At 42.4% G+C, this 24187-nt stretch overlaps 1 protein-coding gene across 3 annotated transcripts in view; it reads left to right on the top strand.

The window, feature by feature from the left end:
• CADM2 (cell adhesion molecule 2) overlaps positions 1-24187 on the top strand; it is a 516061-nt gene that overhangs the window by 291445 nt on the left and 200429 nt on the right. For all 3 annotated transcript variants that reach the window (XM_048492993.1, XM_048492994.1, XM_048492992.1), the window contains one exon: positions 7909-8058. In XM_048492993.1, coding sequence (XP_048348950.1) covers positions 7909-8058 — 150 coding nt within the window. The remainder of the gene's footprint in view (positions 1-7908; positions 8059-24187) is intronic.

The raw sequence follows: 24187 nt of genomic DNA, 5'->3' as shown, positions 1-24187 counted from the left end.
TCTTGATAATCCACTCTTCTTTGTTAAATAAACTTTGTATATAAGTACTTTTTATGAAGAGTAAAGTTCTGCTTTGGGCTTGTTTTAAAACTGTATTTCCCCTTGCAACTGTCTTCTAATTAGTTTCCTTGTTAAAAGTGAAACCCAGTGACTGGGGGACACTAGAATGTTGTCCATTTACCTTGTCTTTAATGAACCCAGGATTCATTATTTCTTTTCCTAAATTGAAGGTGGGATGGGGAGAAAAAGTGTACATATATTTGCAACATTCTTTGTGGTACAGAGATAAAACAAATAAGCAAACAGGGACATTAGCAACATTTTCTTTTGCAATCAAAAATTTTATTTGTCACTAAGATGCTCAGAATTAGTAATTATCATCTCCATAAATAACACTCAATATTTTGTGGTAAAACATTGTGATTTGAATCAAAGCCACCCACACCCTCTTTTCCTAAGTTATACAATCAATCCTTCTGGCTACTTAAATTGATGACCAATAAATGACTTGCTTTTTGCAATGAACAGAAATTACTGAGGTATCAATAGAGAAGGAAAAGATTTCTTCAGCTTGCACCAAAAGACTGGGTTGTCCCCCTTTGTCTTCCCCTTTTTCCTAATCTTGTTTGCAATTTAGCAGTTTGTTTCCTTTATAAATTTTATCAGAATAAGTATTTAGGCCTTCATTGTCTTTGTGGTTTTCCTAATCATTTAGAAGAGCACAGCCCCAGAATTATTATTTAAAGTAACTCTGTGAGGATAAAAAATTGATAATGAAAAGTAAATGGAGTGTATTTTGAAATGAAGTTACCAAAAATAAAATTGTCAATAAAATTAGTACACAGGACCATGACTCTATATTACGACAGCTTTTTCTGTCTCTGCTTCAGTATGGAAAGTATTCAGATCTCTGTTGTGATGACATTTGCTCTTGGGAGGAAGAGAAGGAAAAGGGTCCATAAGGTTTCTAGTACCCTAGACAACAAAAACATCTGCTAGATTCATGAGCAGCTTGCTGAATCAATTCATTAGGGAGGCTATCAAACGATCACCACAGTCATATTGGTAGATAATTTGTGGTCCACAGAGGCACACCAACAAATCTAACAAAACCATGCAGTTATTTCAGTATTAAAATCAACATACATTAAGTTTTGTGACATAAAACTGTATTAATTCTTACATTAATACTTGGGATGAAACATAATATAATTCAGACAGTCTTTTAAGAACTCATGATGTAGAAAAATAAAAGGCAATAACAAGAAATGCCGCTTAAAGGAAGCCTGTTAATAGAAATGGAAGGCAAGTCAGTTGAAATCCATTGGACCTTAGTGATTTTTCAGTTTGTAATGTACTCATCAGAAGTAAAGACTATGAATGATCCTTTTGCTTCCATTGTAGGCAGAATTCATAAAAATGGAGTGTTAAAGATGTCACCTGTTAAAATACTGGATAATCTGACTTGAGCATTCATTTTATTAGCCTTTGAAATATACAATACTGGTAATTGTCAGAGATATTATTACATTTAGGTTTTTGAAATTTTCAATACTAACTATAGTTAAAGGGAAAAATACTTTTCAATAAAGTATAAGCGTGTGTGTATTTGAAATTAAATATCCAAAATGTATGAATGAAAAAATGTGTGGGATTCCTGTGATATTTATAGTTACGAATTATAACATGTTCAAGATGTTAGCACAATATTATTTTATGGGGGCAAATATACAGAATAAAGGAATAATTAATACAGAGATAAGCATATACTGAAGGAGAAAAGTGTTCCTATAAATCAAGATTGGCACTACTAAAGCCATGATTATCAAAGAAAGCAAATGTTGATATGAAAGGTGAAATATTCAATAATGAATAATGTATAAATGATCAAAAGTTAAAACACACACAGAGAGGCATCTTATTAACTATTCTAAATTTTGTTTTTGAGTAGCAGTAGCCTTATCTTTAAAAGAAAGATGGTTGTGCCATCCTAAACAGTTATACCTTTCTAAGCCTAATTAAGTTAATAGGTTTTGAAGAGTATAATTCTGCTTAGAATGGCACTGTAAATTGCTAAGTGTACATCTCAGGAAACTACCATTTATTCAGAATTTTATAATCTTTTGTCTGTAAGGCTTCCTCCACTGTTCCCTTACACATCTGACAAATTACTGTCAAACTGGTTACTATGGTAGCTCCATTCACAGACTCAGTAACTGAGCAATTGCCCTGAGCCTTAATGTTACTCTGAAATTGACTAATACTTTCCTACACTCAAATGTCAAAATCCTTTGTTGATTTGCACATCTTTTTCTAAGCATGGAAAAGTATAACATTTCCCAGGCACATCCCTAGGCCCCATAGACCTATGAATGCATGTCTAATTTAAAAATGATGATGCCTGTATGGATTTTGTATGTTGAAAAAAGTTGAGAGTCTTGAGGGCAAAGGCCAGCATTTACCTAGGAGAAGCCCTATTGATGATATGTTAAATATTTTAATGTTTTAAAATGTTTTAAGATTGTTGTACACCCTGAGCCCAAAGGCGGGATATCATCATCATCATCATCATCATCATCATCATCATCATCATCATCATCATCATCATCATCATCATCATCATCATCATCATCAATCAGTAGTATTGTTATTGTTGTTGTTGTTGTTGTTATTACTGTTGTTATTATTGTTATTGTTGTTATTGTTATATTTTATTGATACAAAAACAGTAATACACAGCAAACAAGATCAATATGCTGGATTGCAAGTTAAACGCTACGTTGGACACTTCCTGCTGTCTAGGACTGTGTGATGTATTGGATAAATAATGCTCGTATTTCAGAGCAGTGTATTTGGCCTTTTGCAGCCGACATGGGCGATCTTGTCAAAGTGCCGCATTGCCTTTAAGTGCCGTCCATTGGCCTTTAGGCACTGCACCCAGTAAAAGTGCCGATCAACACCGTAATCTTCACCTTTACTTCGGTTTGTGCCAGAGTCTTTGTAGTTCAATCCTTAAATCCCCTCGTATTGCAAGTTTTTTTTCCAGCTGTTTCTCATCAATTCTACCTTTCTGTCACCTGGTGCATTGGTAACATCATCTATCCACACTTTCTTTTTTTCCACCATTATGAGGTCAGGAGCATTGTGTTCCAAAAAACTTTGGTCAGTCCGAATTCAAAGTCCTGCAGAGCAGCTCTTATTTGTTCATTTTCGGTGACCTTTTCAGGTTTGTGATTCCACCAGTTCTTTGTCACAGGCAGATGGTAGTTGTGGCACAAGTTCCAGTGAATCATCTGAGCAACAGTATTGAGCCTCTGCTTGTAGTCCGGCTCCAGCGATCTTCCTGTGCTGTTAAGTATGCATATATTCTTTCAACTTCGCTTCCTTTGTAGAGTCTGGTACTTGGGATCTTGTAGTCGACTTTTCAATTCTGGCTTCCTTTGATACGCTTTGTCTTGAACTGTTTGTTCTTAGACTGCAAGAATCAAGCTCTCAGTCTCCTTTTTCAAAGTTCCATTTGTGAGCCACAACCATGTTTTTTCCTTGTCAATTTTGTCCTCAATTTTTTCTAGGAACTGTCCATGGAGAGCCTTCTTTTGCCAGTTTTCTCTTCTGCTTTGCACTGTATTTTTAAGGTATTCAACCATTAGGGCATGCCATAACTGAGGAGGCCATAGAACGAGACGTTAACATGAGGGCGTCTGAGGTGGAGTCAGCCACAAAACCTTCTAACAAGTGCATACGGCCGTAATGGCCTCTTTGAGGCCCCAAGTCTCTTAGGTGGTGCATTTCTAGCATCCTTCAGATCCAGACTGTAACTGCTCTGGCTACTGTGGTGTATGGGGCAAGAGTCTTCATAGCAGAGGCCAAGACTTCTTGAGACTTCTTGAGAGCCACATCTGAACGTTTGTCTAAAGAGTCCTTAATGATCCCCTCACGATCTTTTGAGACCCTGATTGGAAGGCTCCCATGGGGGCATTTACGAGGGGAACTTGTAACATTCTATTAACGTATTCTGGGACTTCATAGACCTTCTTAAAAGATAGAGAGCAACCCTCTACTGATGGAGGGGTTAGCCCTATCTCTTCTAATGCAGTGCTCAAAAAACTCAGGGAGTGGACAGAATTTTGGCCAAGCATTCTCAAGGAGGGGAAATCATTCTTGGCTTCCCTAGTACCCCTTGATAAGTCATGGCAGAGGCTATGAAAGTAGTTTTCAGGGGATTCTCTGAATCATTGGAATCCTGCAGGTCTAGGGCTGTTATTGTTTTAGAAATAACATACCTTTAACCTTCCAAATATAAAAGCGCAGAAGTTTCCTTGTCACTTGTATTATCTCTCCAGGACTTCATTTTAGTCGTTTTTTCTTGAAAAAATTCACCAGACATTGCTATAAGTCACCTATGAGTTTACATCACTTTACACATGCATTTTGTTGATTGTGCTGCATGTTTGAATTGGATAGTAATCAAAAGATGTGTCTTTTTATTAGACACAACACTTTGTAATACTCAAGTTTCTGAGTATGACCAATGTAGCATCATTTTTCAAGTTGTTTGTTCTAAATAGTTTCATAATTTAAAGCATTAACAGTGCAATCCAAAATTTTGTTATACCATTTGAACTGAATAGATTTATAAAGATATAACTCTGTTTAGAATTGCACTGGAAATCTTGGAATCTTTCAGTAAAGACGGTCACTATTTTCTCTTGACTTTGATTACAGTATTTCAAGTGTGCTTAATGTAACAAGAAAAGTCCGTTGGCTGTAGACTCTGTTGATTGGACCTCAAGTGGCATTCCAACCAGATGCACTGATTTGAGAATGAACAATAATTAACTTTGTGCACATTAAGGTACATTTCAGTGTCATCTGCTTAGGACCATTTTTCACTTCTGCAGATTTCTTCATAATTATGGGATGGATCCTCATTATTTTTTGAGTCCAGTGAACATGATTCAAATTAGAACAAAATGTAAATAAGCTTGTTGATTTGTGTTATTAATTTGAGGTGTAGTTTGTTCTAATGTCTATTTTTGTTGGACCTATTGGATGAGTTGTGGCATGCTATAATTAGGGAGTATGAATTGGAATTTAATCTAACTACTCATAATACCCTTTTATACCACTCTATTAAAACCACAAATATTAAGAAAATGTATTTAGAAAAAAAATATGGGACTATATAAATCATACTTTGAAGACTTTTAGGGATGCCTGTAACTTCAGTGATTTAAGATATCTTCATTGTGCATTGTTCTCCCACCCTGTGTGCAACTGTAGTGTTTTAGTTTAATTAGAGCATTTCATGCATTTGTTTCTGAATATACATATCTAATGTTCCACCTAGATATACAAAATAATAGAATAAATATCCTTTCTATTTCTAGAAATAGTTGATAATCAGTGTTAGCTATGTTGAGAAACAAAGACGTAGATTAATTCATCACATTTTTACATCACATTTTTTCACATGGTTGTACTTTAGGAGCTAGGAAACTGGAACTCATTGAGCATTTGCAGTTGGTAAGTTTGGTCCTATGTTACCAACTGCAAGAGCGCACACACACACACACACACACACCCGGCCTGCAGAGCTTGACTGAGGGAATTGATAATTTCTTTACATGTATGTGAGGAGCCCAACAAGGGAGAAATGACATATTAAAATTTTGCTTAATCTATCAAAAGGGTTTGTAAGGCTGTTAGTTGAAAATATGGTTCAAAATACTCTCTTAGTCAACCTGGCTTGCAGCAGAAGAGGGGAGGCCTGGAGCTTGACTGAGGGAATCAATCATTTCCTTACAGGCCCAAGCTGGACAAAGTCTTGCAGCATTTGCAGTAGCCACAGAAGAGCTAATGGGGAATAAGCAGTCCTGCAATTCTAGTTAATATTTTGGACTTCACCACAACTTTCTTTTATTACTGGATGCTGTTGGCATTTGTTATTGTTCTGAGTGCCTTTCTTGAAGGACACTGAAGATCATGCATACCTCAGTTGTGCTATATTCATAGCCACTGTGATTTAGTTTTAACAGTAGTTGTGGAATTGTTGTATTCATATTAAATGTTTGTTATCATGATTGTTGTTATCCTGCTAAAGCAATTTCATTTTTGTTTAGCAAGTCACAAGGATACTGTCATTTTACTGATTTTAAATGTTCCCCCAAGGCTCCAATAGAAATTTATGTAGCTAGAGTTATGATGAGTTACATAAGCAATGAACCTCTGGTTCATGAATTAAATTAAAACAAGATTTTATTGAGGGGTTGCTTTTTGACAGTTATGAACAGTGTGATATCATCGCCATAGTCATCATCTTGTGAACTACTATTAGTTTTGTCCTGGACAGAAATGTCAAGTATAAATGTGATAGGTAAACAAATAAAAGCCTTATATTACAACTTAGAATTATGTCAAAAAACTAGTATCCACCCACTGCTGTTGTTGTTTTCTGCCTTACTGTTTGACAATAAAGGTTCTTTTGGTTGTGAAATATTTGAAATATAACAAACATTATCCATGCATGATATTACAAGGGGGACTTTAGGGGGAAAAAACTGTCTGCATATTTTACATTAAGGGAGAAGCAAGGAAAGTAAGTATTTAGAGGTCTGAAATCCTGAAAAATGATTACGTTGATGTAATAAAAAACCATACAAATGCTGATTGCTAGGAATATTCTTGAAAGTTGCACTGCATTTGAGCTGAGCCACAATAGTTGTTCTATGACTCTGACTGAAAGAGGAAACCATTAACAGTTGCATGGGGTGGTACGTGAAGATATATTTTGAATTTGCCACAGTCACTTGAATTTTATCATTCTCCTTTACTCCACAAATATTGTAAGTTTAAATCTTGAAATATTTTTGTAGGATACAGTCCAGATACCCCGCCAGAAAATTAATAACACATTGCATATAGAAGGAAACAATTTGATTATTTGTCTATAAGTGTGTGTCTTTATGGTAAGGGCGAGAAAATATTGCAGAATAATTCCTAAAAAGCCATGACTTACCCATGTCAACATTTGCAGTTTGGAATGGAGCAGGAGTGGAGCAGGAGAGAGGAAGCTCTACCAGCCACCACAAGGTGCCCTCTGGCAAGAAGGGATAGCTAGTGTTCACACAGCCTGCCACAAAAAGGTTGTGGCAAGCAGGCAGGGCGTGAGGCTGCGGAGCCCATGGTGCTTTAAGAACAGGCTCATGCTTAGTCCTGGCCTCGCTCCCATCCAGAAGATGTTGACTTGCCCACCTATCATCCCTGTGTTTTTGTGGCATTGGTTTGTTATGTAAACTGGATTAAATTGTTTGTGTTGTCATTTGCTTTTTTTGGGGGGGGGGGTGGCCATTGAGGCAGATCCTTTTGAGGGGAGGTGTGTCTGCCTCCCCATTGTTGGGGCTTTAGTTTGTTTAGCCACTCAGCTACATGCCCAGGCAGGACCGCCAGCTAGCATAAACCTTCAAATTGGAAGGGGAAGCTGGTGCACACATGGCTCTCAGTTACTTGCCATTCCACAGGTTTCCCTCCCCCCAGCAGATGGGCTGGGAGGGGGTTCATTGAATGGTAGGTGGGTTGCCTGATACCAGGATCTGATCCTCTGCCTGGAATTAATAAACTATCTGTGGTCAGCAAATTTAACCAAAAATTGAATCAGTTTGTGTGTTTTTTCCTATCTCCTATGCTTCACCACCTATCACTCCTCAAACCTGCAGTAAGGGATTTTCTTTGTTGCTTCCATTTCTTCAACATGTTCTGATGTGATGAAGTGAATATATTCTATTTTGCAATGGAAATAGGCTAAAACAGCAAATGTCTACAGCAAAAAAACTCTTGGAATTAAGATTGTTTTAAGGTTGCTCTGTACTATATTTGCTGATGAAATATCTTTTTTTTAACCTTCCTCAGGCAGCCAAGGGCAGTTTCCACTTACCCAGAATGTTACAGTTATTGAGGGGGAAACAGCAACATTGACTTGTAGGGTTGATCAAAATGATAACACCTCCCTCCAGTGGTCAAATCCAGCTCAACAGACCTTGTACTTCGATGACAAGAAAGGTGAATATACTTCCCACTTTCTTTTTATAAATACTTTTAGTAATAAATACCCTGATTAGTTCAAATGTTGATTTTGTGTGTCATCTCTTTCATATTACCTGTTCCATATACTGATTTCCTAGATTTAATGTAAACTACTTTTTTTGTTAATTACAATTGTTAATTGCATCTTTGGAAACCAATTAATATTTTCTCATTCTAATAATCTATATTTTGCCTCTTGCTTTGAAGTTAGACATGTTTTAATTTTCTGTATACATGTACAATTATTTAAAACATGTTTTCTACAGATAAAATTGTGAATAGTGTAGGTGATGGTGAAGTAGTTGGGACTACTGGAAGATTCTGAGTGTACTAGCATTATGACACACATGGTCAGGATCCTGCAGGATCAAAGCTGTATGAGAAAGAAGAGTTTTAAGGCAGTTCAAAAACTGGTAATATTCCAATCAAGAACAAACAATGGAAACCATATAAAGGTATGATTGTGATAAGTAGGACTGAAAGATTGAAAACCAGGTGATGACTTTGTGGGAAAAGGGGAGATAACCAACAATTTCCAAGTCTTTGACTAGATCACATTGCATCCCTTTCATGAGAAATGTCTCAGCATCAACCTGGTGAATTGCAGTTGGGCAGTGAAGATAAAATCATACATCACAAAAATGATAATTAGTTTGGTGCACTGTTTAGATGAATTCAAATTTATGTATGTGTGTATTCTTGTATAATTACACTGTATATATTATTATTGTCTATTTCCTCCCATTTTAAAAAGGTATATTATTAAAAGAAACAGGAGAATCAGCTTGATTTTTTTTTAATTGAGACTTACTACTTAGCATTTCAGTTTCTGCTCATGAACCCAGCTAATCTTTTGATCCATTCTTTGGATGAATTCTGAAATAAGTGCCACTGACTGCACAGGTACAAAAAACAAAACATGCATTCTTGACAGAAACATGACTCCCAGCAAGATGTTCTTTACAGAACATTGAAGTTATCTGATCAGGAGGTTGCCTCACATGCATTGATTGGCAATGACCTTCACTGCAGTGTTCTCAGCATTCTAAGGTAAATTAGCCTATTACCTTCACTTGGTGACTAATGCAAAATGTGTCATAGCTAGTGGTGTACATTTTAGAAACTGTAACTCAAAAAAGTATTTTAAACTGTAAATGGGAACCCAATCCCTACAGTGGGTTCCGCAGGGCTTTACAATTTAATTTCCCTTTGTCTGTATTATAGTCTGTGAAATGTTTTTCTGGGGCTTTGGAAGGAACTGTTGATTAAGGTACAGGCACAAAAATTGCAGCATAGCTGCTGGTGACCATCCTTGGAAGCAAGGACATAGATAAAGGGGGGGGGGTTCTCGGGTTCAACCCCCCCATTATATGTCCAAAGCTCCACCCCATTTGTGGGTTTTTTTGTAATTTTAGTGTTTTTCTGGTTTTGGCCTGCAGGGGGCGCAATTATTAGGCTAGTAGCACCAAAATTTCAGTAACTTTTTGGGATACGCTCCTGATGATTCTACCCAGGTTTGGTGATGTTTGGTTCAGGGGGTCCAAAGTTATGGACTCCCAAAAGGGGTGCCCCGATCCCCCATTGTTTAAATGGGATCTAATAGAAGATGAGGGCTACACATTTGAGGGCCCATAAATTTGGACCCCATGACCAAACCTGGGAGGTAACATCAAGAGAGTCTCTTACTGATACCACCCAGGTTTGTGAAGTTTAGCTCAGGGGGTCCAAAGCTATGTACTCCCAAAAGGGGTTCCCCCATCCCCTATTGTTTCCAATGGGAGCTAACAGGAGATGAGGGCTACACCTTTGAGGGTCCATAAATTTGGACACCCTGAACCAAACTTCACCAAACCTGGGAGGTATCATCAGTTCAGTCTCTTACTGATACCACCCAGGTTTTGTGAAGTTTGGTCTAGAGGGTCCAATGTTATGGACTCCCAAAAGGGGTGCTCCATCCCCATTGTTTCCAATGGGAGCTAATAGAAGATGGGGCTACACCTTTGAGGGTCCATAACTTTGGACCCCCTGAATCAAACTTCACCAAACATGGGTGGTATCATTAGGAAAGTCTTCTAAAGATACCATAAAAGTTTGGTGCTGCTAGCTTAACAATTGCACCTTTGACAGCAGGCACCTCCCAAGTTTTCCCAGATTCTCCTTTTAAATCCACCTCCTTCGGCACGGCTTTAAAAGGAGATTCTGAGGTCCCCAGTTTAAACATTGAAAGTGATGCTGTTTCAGGGTGGGGAAGAATCCACCCCAAAACAGCATCACTTTCAATGTTGTTTTAACTGGGCACCCCAGATTCTCCCTTCAAAGTGGATTTAAAAGGAGAATTTGGGCTCTCTAGTTTAAATACCATTTAAAGTGATACTGTTTGGGAGTGGATTCCAGATAACAGTGGCCGCCCATGGGGGGGGACCCTCAGATTTTGCTCTGGGCTCCATTTTCCTTAGCTACGCCTCTGCCCAGAGGGGAGGGCAGAAGGGGCTGCCAGCTGCCGGCTGAGAGCCCTGTAAGGAACCTCAAAGGACTCGAAACAAAGGAACTGAGTTCAGTACGTTTATTCCATAAACTTCAACGATCGCATTACACGGGATGCGGATTCTGACTTTCCCGGGCTTCAGGTGTCGCTTTTACGGAACCTTCAGCCACCTCCCCCAAAACGTCCCAGCAGTTTTCCCATGACAGAGCAGAAACAAGCTTCAAACACACAAGATAATCACAGCAGGGTTAAGGCCACAACCACCCCGGGCACGAAGCCCAGAAGGAGGAATGCGCCAAGGCCAGGCAGAAAGAGCAGAAACTAAACCCCACCCTTTAACTCCGCACTCCTCCATCTCCTCTCCCCCCCCGGGTTTAAGAGGGAAAGCCTTATGAAAGTAAAGGATCAAAGGGGGGGCGCCACAGCTTTCAACATACACCCATTGATTATGGCTCCAGGGATATCCTTTCCACCCAGGGCAATTCAAATATTGCAAACGCTATGCGTATGTAACGAAAATCCAGAATAGCGTCGATTTCAGAGTGGTTGTGGCCATCAACGACCACCAATGGTGTGGGGAACCTCCGTTGGGTCGTGCCATACATCTGAATCTGGAAGTCCGCTTTGAGTAAGCTAGAAATGAAACATAGGGTGAATATTACTGAGAGAATTGGGTAACTCTAACCGAAAGAAGTCACATCGCTGATCACCTGGGTGATCCTAAACGGGCCTAAGGAATTTCTTTGCCTAGCTTAGAATATTTATGCACATCCCTAAGGTTTTTGGTGGGACAACAACCCACTTCCCCACTTGCAGAGGAAAATCCATTCTATGTTTTGTCCACATGTTCCTTTTGGGCTTCCCAGCGCATGCGAGAGCCGGTGGAAGAGAGACGGATTTCCAGCCTTCAGCTAGAGACCGGATCCAGTCACCAAAGTCAGGGGGTTGGAGCGCATGATCGGAGAGCTGGGGTAATTGGGGGAATGAACGATTAGACTACATTTCAAACGGAGTTTTATTGGTGCTGCTGTGAACCGCGTTGTTGTAGGCATACCTCGCCGAAGGGAAGAAGCTCCGGCCCAGTTAATATCCTGATGATAGTTGGTGTAGCAACGTGAGGGTACTGCCTAAGCGCTCTGTTGGTCCGCTCGGGTTCACGCCACTTTGAATGCGGTACCGGGCAGCCACGGTATCGCTCCCAACAACTCCAGGAATGCTTTCCAGAACTTAGATATGAACTGTGGGTCTCTCTGTCGGAGATCACTCTCTCCGGCGAAGGAATGCAAACGAGTAGATATGTTGGAACAAAACAATTTGGCCAATTTAGGCTGGGAATGGTGGAACACGGAACCAAGTGCTCCTGTTTGGAAAAAAAAAAAAAGGTCCACCACTACCCAAAGTACTCTGCATTACCACGGCTTTCTGGGAGATCTGTGATGAAATCCATGGAAATCACTTGCCAATGGCCGAGCCTGGGATGGCGTGTAGTAATCTACGCGGCTTAATTAGGATGGCCTTAGCTCCTGCGCACGCCAGACACCCCTTTATGTATGCCTCACGTCCCTTTGGCGCATGGTGCGCCACCAAAACTGCCTCCGGCGCAGGTGAAGCGTTTGCCAAAATCCAAAGTGTCCCGCTTTGTCGGGCGTCATGACCAGCCAGTAGAACCTGCTTTACGTAAGGTCGGTGTGGGACGTAATTAGCAGTCCCCCCCTGCCTCCACACTCCCCCTTGCAACTGCAGTGAGGGGGTCAGATTCTTCTTTCGGAACTCTCCTGTCATCCCGCCTCCTCCAGATGACGTAGAAATGGGGATACAACGTCTGGGACCCTCATCGGGGGAATGTTTCGGGGGCTTAACTGTTCGGGGATCGGGTTACCGCCAATCCCAATTGAGAAGGTGCGTGAGAATGGTACGAATGGTGGCATGGCACGTAAGGAAGTGTCCGTCTCCCGTGGGGAGGTGGGATAGGGCTGCCAGCCAATTTGTTACTATTAACAGGAAAAAAAAATGGACAGTGAAGTTGAATCTGGAAAAAACTCCGCCCATCTCAATTGTTTGGTCGACATACTTTGAGTGGAGTAGACAAGGCTGCCAAGTTTTTACATCTGACCAGACTTGGAACGGGCATGCGGCGCTTTCCAGCCAATGCCTAATGTAGACATAGCCTCTTTATCATGGCTGCAGTTTCCCTTTATCTCCAACCATCCAATTGAGTTCAGGGCCGGACAGTTTTTTCGATAAATAAGCACACGGGTACAAGTTTTCATATCTTTATTTTTCTGCAAGAGTGCTGCTTCTAGGGTTTTATCCCGCATCGACATGGACGCATGAAAGGCAAAGTGGGATCTGGATGTTTCAAAATAGGTCTAGTAGTGAAAGCTGTCTTAAGAGCCTGAAAGTCAATTCTTTTGACACTCAGGGGACCAAGAAAGGGGAGCCCTCGGTTTCGATGCCTGGGGCCCCTTTCCTTTGGTGCGCAGTAAATCTGTGAGTGGTAGAGCAAGCTTAGCAAATTGGGGAATAAAATCACCATAAAAGCTCCTCGCAAACCCTAGGAACGACAGTTCCTTACGGGTGGTGGGTATCGGCCAATTCACTACAGCTGCAACTTCTTTGTCGGGTCCATCTCCAGGCCCTCTGGAGAGATCCGATACCCTTAGGTAATCCAGTTGAGGTTTGGTGGAAAGTACATTTGGACAGTTTTGCGAAGAGTGAGTTATTGAGCAGACGCTATAAACACGACAGCCCTGACCAAACGCTCATGCTCTTCCATCGCTTAAATATATTAGAACGCCATCCAAATACACCACCACCTCTTTAAAATAGAAAATCTTGTAGAACATCGCTTGATAAGTGATTATGAAAGCCCCCCCTGGGGCACCGGATAATCCAAAATGGCATTACAAGATATTCATAATTTTCACAACCTGGTATTAAATGCTGTTAAATGTTCGAAACCCTCAGCAATTCGCACTCGGCAATAAGCCTCCCTCAGATCCAGTTTGTAAAAAATACGCCCCTTTCCCAAGTCAACGAGCACGCCCCTGGGATGAGGCGAAAAGGGCATTTATTTGACAGCTAAAACAGCTTGGAGACCATGATAATCAGTGCACAGGACGTAGGGTTCCATCTTTCTACCACAAACAAAACGGGTGCCGCGTGGGTGCTCTTGGTGGCTCCATGGATGAAACCGGGAGCCAGATTCTTATCGAGAAAGGCTCGAAGCTCCTTCTCCTCGGCTGGGCTCATCTGATATATTCTACCTTTGGGGAGTTGTGCCCCTGGGACCAAGAGGATTTTACAGTCTGTGTCCCAGTTCTGGTAAAGACTTCTATTAAGTCCCAGTACTGTTTGGGAACTCCGGCCAGTTCTAAATATTCGGCTCGCTGGCTACAAAGCCATTGCCCGGGGCTTACCTCGGGATCTTCTTTAGCCCCTGTCGCGGCTCACCCTCAGGTACGTGATCCCCACAAGGGGGATCGGGTGAATCGGACTATGCCATTGCCCCCAGAAGATGGTGGGTTCATGGGAGAGGAGCCAGGGCATGCCCAGCACTATGGGATGTTTACGACTGGAGCCAGAATGAAGCTACGTCTTTCCCAGTGTTCAGCACATCTAGAAGCTAATTGGTTGGGTCTTGAAACGGGCCGGACCATCGGTGCCCAACAGGCTGCCATCCATTTGAGTAAAGGGAATTGGTTTGGCCAATGCTATACGTTCAAGCCCTAGCTGCTCAGCCACCTGAGGCTTCATAAGGCAGTGGGAGCAACCGGAATCTACGAGAGCTCGTGCCAGAATATGGGTGTGCTTGGAGGTATTGGTTAGCGCGGTCATAATAGCATGGGGGCTCCCCCTTCACTCACCGTGATCTACGCAGGGAAACTCTTCCGCTGGACCCGATCGAAAGGCTCACCCCTTCAGGTTCGTGTGTCATCGGTCTCCCCGGGCTCGCCATCATAGGTGGTTTGCGCAGTTCCTTGGGGCCCCCCGAGGACCCGGCTCGGCGCAGGGAGTCCGTGGCCGCTGACTTGGCGAGGAGCCGGGACAGGCGCCTTTTGTTTTTTTCGGGCAGTTGGGTCAGCCATGTGGTCTGGGCCCTGGGCACAATATAGACATAACTCCGAAAGACTGCGGCGGGCGCTTCAGAGGTGGGATTCGGCTGCCGGCAGTCCTGCACTCGCCGCCTCTTCGGGTGGACGGTGACCGTCGCCAGCCGGTTTGGCAGGAGGTTTGGCAGGAGGTTTGGTCGGAGCGGTTTTCCGCGTCTTGGAGCGGCATTAAGACGGGCCACAATAAGATTGTCGGTGGTAATCCACTCCACAATGGTTCAGGGTTCACGCACCACGTACGCCCAGGTGCAGATTTCCTCCTCGACAGCGCTTGTGGAAGTATTCACATTTCATGGTATTCTCCGGCCAGTCCGGGAGCTTGCTCAAGGCCAACCGGAATTCCCCGGGCGTAACTCTGCAAAGGTTTTATTTCCCTGCTTGAGAGTTTTAACAGTCTTGATGGCTTTGTTCACCTCTTCCGGATCTTGAAAACAGAGTCGCAACCCTTGAAGTAAAGCTGCCACAGTTTGCAGTTCAGGGGCCCCTGGAACTTCATGCAATTCCACAAACCATTCCGCCGCGTCTCCATCCAGCACGGACCCGATGTCACGCACCTTCTCGGCTTCGGACCTATAAAGATCATCAAACTCAAGCATGTGTGCGTCGAGTTGTAGGATGAAGTATGGCAATCTGGAAGCTGTCCCATCAAAACGTGCAGGGATGTGAGGGCGAGGGTAACCCCTACCGGCTCGTGGAACTGGGGAGGGAGCTTGTACAGGCGGTGGTTGTGCCCCTGGGCCAGGGGCTGGAGGTTGCACCGGGAGCAGGACTCTACGCTGGGGTAGGGGAGCGGTACGATCTGGGGCGATGGGTCGGTGAGTCGCGCCACCGGTGCTGGGTAGAGCCACTGGTGGCGCTTCGAGATCTCTCCGGAACGTCGCTTCCCTTGCAGCCAACTCCCTCTCACGACTTGTGAGAGCCTCCTGTTCACGTTGCAGTCTATCCCATTCTCTATGTTGCAATTCCGCCTCGACTACTCCTTGGTTTTCCATCACTTTAAGGCATTTGCGTTGGCGCTGGAGCTCGAGTCGGGAGTGTTCTAGGACTCGGTCACGGGAGGTGAGGTCTTTGAGGAACTGGTCTCTTAGGATGTCCTTCTCTCGTGAAAGTTCCGCTACCACGGCTCGGCGCTGCTGTTCACGTTCTTGTTCTAAGGCTTCACGCTCTTTCTCAAGAGCCATCCATTCCTGCTCCCAGTCCCATTTGGTTCTCTTGAGAGCCTCCATCTGTTCCCAAAGATCCGAAACCAGGGGACGCCGTGCATCCGTGGTCGGTAGGGCGGTAGCCCCCATCAACTCAGGTCTGGAGGCACGGGCACCGTCCAGGGGCATGGCCGCCGCTTCTTCGAGATCTGATAAGTCCGGAGGGTCGCGGGTACGGGCATCTTCTGCAAACGTGAGCCGGAGTCTGAAATTTTTAGGTAACTCCAACACTTCCTCCTCAGAGTCCTGGGTCGTTGGGGGGCGCGAGCCTCTCGGGCGCGCTCCGGTGCTCTGCCAGTGATCTTCGGGAGAGGGATCCTCGAGGTATTGATCCAGGAACCTTGCCAGGGACTCTTCTGTGTCCCCGTGGATGGTTGATACCCCGATTTCCTCCTCTACCCGTCGCATCACCGGCTCAGGGAATCCATATGTTACGGGTGGTGAAATGTTGCCCCCAGGGGGGCACGATCCATCGACACTCCGCCACCAGGACTGTAGGAAATCCCACGTTATCTCCAGGGGGCCGGGCCAAACCACATACCGAGCCATCAGGGGGGCTTCTTCCAATTGCTCATGCAGCTGGAGGAAGGCTAAGCTCCGGCTGAGCCGAGGCTTAGAGATGGTCACTGAGATCGGGTTCCGCTGGCTCCTCCAGAGAGACCGCTATGGAAGGGAAGATATGGAGCCCTCTTTGGGGGCTACCACAGTCTTGTCAGCCTTCCAAGTGCTAATGAAGCTCTCGGTGTTCAATCCCTGCATGTCGTTGAGCATCAGGGATTCACAAAACGGAAGGACAATGGTAGTGACCCAAAATCAATCCGAAGATAGAGATGTGAGAATCCACATAATGTAAGGAACCTCAAAGGACTGGAAACAAAGGAACTGAGTTCAGTACGTTTATTCCATAAACTTCAACGATCGCATTACACGGGATGTGGATTCTGACTTTCCCGGGCTTCAGGTGTCGCTTTTACGGAACCTTCAGCCACCTCCCCCAAACGTCCCAGCAGTTTTCCCACGACAGAGCAGAAACAAGCTTCAAACACACAAGATAATCACAACAGGGTTAAGGCCACAACCACCCCAGGCACGAAGCCCAGAACGAGGAATGCGCCAAGGCCAGGCAGAAAGAGCAGAAACTAACCCCCACCCTTACAGCCCAGTGGGGGGGGGGAGAGCGGGGCAGGGGAGTCTGCCTCCCCAGTCTCAGAGAGCTGCTTTTATAAGCACTGAGGCCAGGGGCATGGCTTGAGTAGATATGGCCATACCCCCAGGGGCAGGTGGGGGCATGGCCTTGCCCCGACCCCCCCATAAAAAATCTATACCTACGTCCCTGCTTTGAAGAATTCCCCAAGTCCAATAAAGATTGGGTCAGGAGGTTCAGTATAATCCCCCATCCATCCTCTGTTGGAAACATGGAAACTTTGGGAAATGGAAGGTGGATGCGGCACTCTCCTTAGCGAACAAAATATTTACTAAACTTGGTGATTGTTCTAAGAATAGTCACCAGCAGTTATGCTGCAAATTTGGTGTTTCTACCTTCAAAACAGTCTCCCAAAGACCTGTAAATTTTTCCCAAATACTATAATGGAGGTGAATTTTTTTCAGATTTCTTGAGGAGAGGGATGACATGCCAGTAATGAGAATTCAGGAATTTTTGTCAAAGGTTTTCACAGCCAGAATCAACTGGTTGTTGTGCGTTTTCTGGGCTTTGTGACCATAGTCTGTTAATTTTTGCTGGCAAAACATTAGGAGCAAAAACTACCAGACAGCCCAGAAAATCCACAGTGTACACTTTGCAAAGGAGGACTGCTCACTACTCCATACCCTTATCCTTAATTTGGAAACTGGAGAAGGTAGGAGCAATTCTTTTGCCTGTATCTGTGGAGCAGACAAAAAGCCAGAAATCTTTCAAATGTGTATAGAAGCTTCAAGCAGCTGGGGCACATCCCATTTTGTCATGTGGAGGGATGCCTGGTGCCCCCCAATGTGACCAAAAAGCCATACGCCTCTGGTCACTGGGGACTGAAACAGGAAGGGCGCAGAAAATGAAACTGAGGTACCTTCCACATATGCAGAATAGTGCACTTTCAATCCACTTTCACAACTGTTTGCAAGTGAATTTTGCTATTCTATTGAAAGTGGATTGAAAGTGCATGATTCTGCATGTGTGAGAATTGCCTGACTCTTGACCCTTGCATGAGTTGCAGCTTCTTTCATTAAACTTGTTATACTTGTGAAAGATTGAAGGGGCTATTTTGACCCTCTTTTTGTTGCAGCCTCCATGTTGAAAAGGAAGTAAATTAATAAATTTAGTAAATTGTCCAGTTGCACAGTGGCAGATAGGAAGGCGCTCCAAAGGTTGATCACTACTGCACAGAGGATTATCGGCTGCCCTCTCCCCTCCTTGGAAGAACTCTATATAATTCCCCGGTTTCAAAGAAAAGCCCAAAATATTCTGAGAGACCTGTCTCATCCAGCACACTCTCTTTTTGAACTGTTACCATCTGGCAGACGATACAGGTCTATAAAAACTAGGACAAAGAGGCTTAGAGACAGCTTTTACTCTAGAGCTGTGGCGATGCTGAACTTCGTGTTGATGTGTTTGGGGCTGTGTAGGGATGGGTGGAGGAAGGGAAAAGTGAGGATGGGGTATGAGTCTGAAATTGTGTGCATCGAGGAATGCTGCTGTAAATTTTCATTGTGCGTGCACAATGACAATAAATGCTTATGCTTAATAAACCTGCTTCTGTGAATTTTCTGTGTGCAGGAGCTCGGATACAGCCAATTTTTAATTCCTTCTAAAAATGTTTGAAACACATATTAACATTTGTTCGTTTTTGGTACCAATACATTCTTGAAAGTTTTTAACCTTGGAAAACCATTTCCCAGTATAACTTTGGAAATAATGTTAATTTAAGTAAACATGGATTTCAAATTATGTAATCTAGTTAGTGTCTGTACACTTTTCAATTATAATAAATTAATACTATTACTCCAAGCTATATTTTTCCATCAGATCCCCTTGAGAAATGAACATTTTGTGCACAAAATGCAGAAGTGTAGGAGGTTGTGTTATTCAGTATGAAGTGTGGGTGGTTGCAGAAATTAAGAATTCTTCCTTCGCAACTAGCTAAATTGAGAATGTAGTTAATGCACTAGAATGTGCTGAAGTTAAGCAATGATTTAGGTGATTCTGCTAAAATGCCCATTTCATATGCCTTCATATTATGCAAGTTATGATGTTGCCCTTTCTGTTTACCTTTTAGAAGAATAAAATACAAATCATTCTTCGTTATTCTGCAGCCCAAATGTATTGCTGTCATTTTTATATTTTAATATATGATTTAAATATTCCATTGTAGGTGTGTATGTTTCTTTGCTGCAGTCACTAATGCTTTAGATAGTGATAGTTCATGTATTATATGCTGAATTAATGTATGTGCTTAATGCTACATTCTTCATAGTCTTGAGTAACCTAGCCCTGGTCTGCAAACTGGAGGGAGGGCAGGAAAGCAGACAAATAATATATCCAGACAAAATGAAAAAAATCTATAAGCAGATGACATCTTTGTATCGCACAGTTAATGTAATTTGTAATTTGAACAATGTCCCAGCATGTACCATTTGAACAGTCTCAAAGCTTGAGTGTTCAACAAATGTGATGTTTGTGATTTGGAAATCTTAAGTCAAATACAATTTTATGCTAGAAATCTGAAATACTTTTCTAGAAGAAGAAGGGAAGCTCAATATCTGTCAGTATTTGATCTTCTAAAACAGCAATTGTGACAGATATTGAAGTTAGTGTCCATATAGTTTTGATTAAATCAAAAATTATATAATCTTCAATCACTATAATTAACTGTACATGGATGTAGGAAACTAACAGGGTATGGTGGGTTTTCCGGGCTGTGTGGCTGTGGTCTGGTGGATCTTGTTCCTGTGGTCTGCATCTGTGGCTGGCATCTTCAGAGGTGTATCACAGAGGGAAGTCTGTTACACACTGTGTCCAGAGAGAAGGGAATGTTTGGGGTATATATTGTCCATGTCCCAGGGTTGGGAACCAATCAATAAAAGTGTTTGGGTGAAACTTGTTATGCAAAGATGTGGTTGATAGTATTGTATTACGGGTGGGGCTTATTAGTCCAGGGAGTGATTCACATTTTCATGTCCTGCAGCAGCAGTAGTATTGGTGAATGCAAATCCTGTGTTTGGGTGGAGTCCATTGTTCATGAATTTAGCATGCCCTTGGGATTTGCTTTTGGTGTTTTTAAGTACTGGTAGCCAAGCTTTGCTAATTTTCAAAGTCTCTTCTTTCCTGTTGAAATTGTCTTGGTGTTTGTGAATTTCAATGGCCTCCCTGTGCAGTCTGACAAAGTAACCTTCTGAATTGTCCAGAATTTCAGTGTTTTCAAATAAAATGTTATGTCCAGTTTTGTTTAAGACATGTTCTGCAACTGCACCATTAATATAAATTGCTTTATGTATTTGTGTAGATGTGTTTTGGTGTGTATGTTAAATGGACTGAGTATTTGAGATACAGTCAGTGGTATGCCAACTCACAGTTAGGGAATTTCTGAAGATTTGGGGTAGACCATGGCAAACTGAGTTTGAGGAGGAAACTGATCTCAGTGGAGTATAATGCAATACAGGTCACTCTCCAATGCAGCCATTTTTCTCCAGGGGAACTAATCTCCATCCTCTGGAGATCAGCTGTAATTCTAGGAGTTATCCAGACCTCACCTTCAGTCTGGCAACCTAATTTGGCAATGCATCCAACTAAATCTGGACAAATCATCACAGGGCTTTGCATGTCAAAAATTTGTCTCTTAAATATTCTGTATTAATTAAGACAGCAGGTTAAAATGTGTACTTGGATGATGTTTCACTAATTGCATTCTATAATTTTTTGTGGGAAATCACAAACTCAACACTGCTTAGGAATGGCAAAAAAGGAGACACTTATTTTCCCTCTAAGAACATGATGAAAAGATTTTTTTTTCCTTCTCCTTTATTCTTAATACAATGCTGGTCTAAAAATGAAGGATGTAAGGTGAAAAGAGTAGAACAGTGCTCTTTTGAGTTGAACTGTGGGGAATTTATTTAAGATTTACAACTGTATTGGCTCATTGCTTAATCAGAAGGCAGAAATATGTTCTCAGTGTGTGTTCGTTTTTCCTAATGAGATAGACTATTAACCTACCCCCAAATGATATATATATATATATATATATATATATATATATATATATATATATATAAAGGTTTTTTTTTCCCTCGGCTGTTTTCAAATGCATTCTATTTTTATGTCTTCATTTTCATTCACAATCTGGATCTTCTTGGGATTATTGGCTTTGAGCTCCTATACAGAAATGCACCTCCAGTTAGATGCATATTTTTGCTCTATTTCTAATCATAGGAATATTTATAGTCTTCTTAGAGATTAGTGTGCTCACAGCACATGTCATCTTCTTCTTATTTCTTTAGTGCTTCCAAACTGACAGGTTTTGCTGTCATTCTCAGTTCTGAGGAATTCAGAGGGGAAAAAAGTGTCTGTAGGATTAAAAATGTGATAGCCATGTTGTTGTCAGGTTGTAATGAAGGGATTGAGAGGTCCACATAAAAATCCTCCAAGCTTCACACAATTGTGAGATTTTTTCTCATCAATATGAAGTAAATTCATTTTATTGGGAAAAATCTGTTCTTTTTAACATACTCACTATATTTGAGTTTCAGGGATTTCATTTGCTCAAGAATAGGAAACTATCCTTATTTCTTACCTGGTATCGGTGCTGGAAAAAAAACAAAGAGAAAGATGGGAAGGATGGGAAGCTATCTATATCTATATCTAGTTGTTTGCTGGTAGATGAAATTTCATCCTAATAATAAAATATATACTTCTCCCTCCCAAATCACGGGTTTCTACATTGCAATTTTGATTGACCACATTTTTTTCTGGAGGCTGGGCTGGCAGGTAACAGAAAGCCAGCCCCAGGTGGCTAATGGGAGCCAGGAGCCCACAGAGGCAGGAGAGTGGGAGGAAGCTGGGGGGAGGAGCCCACTGCCCCCCCCATTTGGGTTTCTTCCTGCCTGCTTGCCTCTCCTGTGAGAGGTTATCCACAATTAGGGATAGACTGGCCCCACAGTCGCAAACTCAGCTCTGCCCCACCAGCCATGCTCAGCAACTTGAACACGCAAGGGAGAAGCCCCAGCAGAGTGGTGGCATCCTCTGCCAAGGCTCTGGCTGGGTGCTCGCTGGGATGGAGCTCATGAAAGTTGAAGAAACAGCAAGCAGGTATATCTTTGGTGCTTCCCTGCCTTCTGCTCATGAGCAGGGAGAAGACATCAAAGTGATTGCCTTGCATCGCCCTGCACAAGCCCAGGGGATATGCTTAGCCTGGTGAAGGGAGGAAGGCAGTCCCATAGCCACTTGTGACCCAAGAAGGTGGACGGGGCCCTACCTTTTGCAGGATCAAACTGGGTAACTCTGACCAAGCAGCCTTCCAGGATTCAGGATTCTCAGGTGTTGAGGCTTAGAAAACATTCTCCAGTCTGGTCAGCAGCACCCGGGGCAGAGTGTGTGCACCCTCCCTCGCCCAGTACAAGGGCTGTGCTTGGCCTGAGGGCACAGGAGGAGGCAGCAAGGAGGGGATGGCCAAATGGCAGTGGGAACAGGTTGGGAGGGGCTGACTGCCTCCCTAGCTTGTAGTGATAGGAAAGAATCAGTTGGGTTGATGAGGCAGGTGAGCTTCGTTGACTAGAGAGGAGGAGGAAGCCAGGGGAGGAAGCACAGTCTGGCTGGCAGCATCTCCTTCTCTATACTGCAGTTTTATGCAGTGTCCCACATTGTGAGAGGAACTGCACCCCTAACCTCCACAATGTGGGAGGGAAAAATGTAATCATACTCATTTAGTGGTATTGCTCTTGGTTCATTTTGTTCTTTTGTTAGCTACCAGCAGTAATTGCAAATTTTTATTTCTAACTAATCACAGCTTACAAAATCAAATTCTGTATTTTGCCCCACCATGAAGCAGACAGAAATTAAGGAAAAAGTTAACTCTTCAGTTTAAAACTGGAACTTTTTTTCTGTGTTTGCATATGAGACAACTATACTGTTTTCATTTTATATATATTAATTTGAATACCTAATTATTCAGACTTTTATTTATCTAAACATATATATGTTGCTCCTCTAAGTCCAGAAGTTGGCTAGCAATAACCACATTAAAAATAGATGATACAAATTAAGAAATACAAAATATTTATTATCAACAATAAATAAATAAATAAACAACACAATAAAGCTAAGCAGCTAAATAACCAAATAAACCAAATAGAGGTAATTACAAAAAATAAAATGAAAAAGTAGATGGAAGCAGTTGTATTGCCATAGTTTAATCTTAATGTAAGAATGTCATTAATTTCTGTGACTAGCGGTGAAGTCCTAAGGGCACTTTCCTGGGAATAAGCCCAACTGATAGTTCTGACTAGGATTCTGGATAGACATACTTTGGATGGCTGGCACTGCAGGTCACTCTTCTCTGAGACAAGAATACCATTGGTGAGGCAGTCTATCAGTGCAATCCTAAGGAGTGTTACTCCAGTCTAAGCCAATTCATTTCAGTTAGCTTAGACTGGAGTGACTTTGCCTAGGATAGTGCTTTATCATGATAAAACATGCTGGTGGCTGCTGTCTAGCTAGATGGAATAAGCCTTAATTTATTTGTAAAAACCTTGGATCCAGCCGAATATTTCTGCACAGAAACAAATCCCTCCTGCTTCCAGGAATATGAGGTGGGGAGTTGGAGGTCTGCAATGGGTGGTGAAATTGGTGAAAATTACCTCCCTTCCATTCATGAACAATATACATTACATTCAAACCACTGTAAATAAATAGTTCTCACAAACAGCAGGGAGAGGGGAGAAGTGAGAGAGGGACAGTCAAGAATGTTGTACTCCTGGAGTGAAAATCTTTCTGTCAGAAAGGTTCAGCTGTATTCAAGCCTTAAAATAAATACAATACAATACTATCAACCACATCTTTGCATAACAAGTTCCACCCGAACACTTACTGATTGGTTCCCCACCCTGGGACATGGACAATATATACCCCAAACATTCCCTTCTCTCTGAACACAGTGTGTAACAGACTTCCCTCTGTGATACACCTCTGAAGATGCCAGCCACAGATGCAGGCGAAACATTAGGAACAAGATCCACCAGACCACGGCCACAGCCCAGAAAACCCACCAGAACCAGCTTAAAATAAATGTTTTTCACTCTTCTTCCAAAATGGTTTTCAACAA

The sequence above is a fragment of the Sphaerodactylus townsendi genome, linkage group LG04, assembly GCF_021028975.2.
Source record: "Sphaerodactylus townsendi isolate TG3544 linkage group LG04, MPM_Stown_v2.3, whole genome shotgun sequence".
Classification (NCBI taxonomy): Eukaryota; Metazoa; Chordata; class Lepidosauria; order Squamata; family Sphaerodactylidae; genus Sphaerodactylus; species Sphaerodactylus townsendi.
This window is presented reverse-complemented; position numbering and strand designations above follow the sequence as displayed.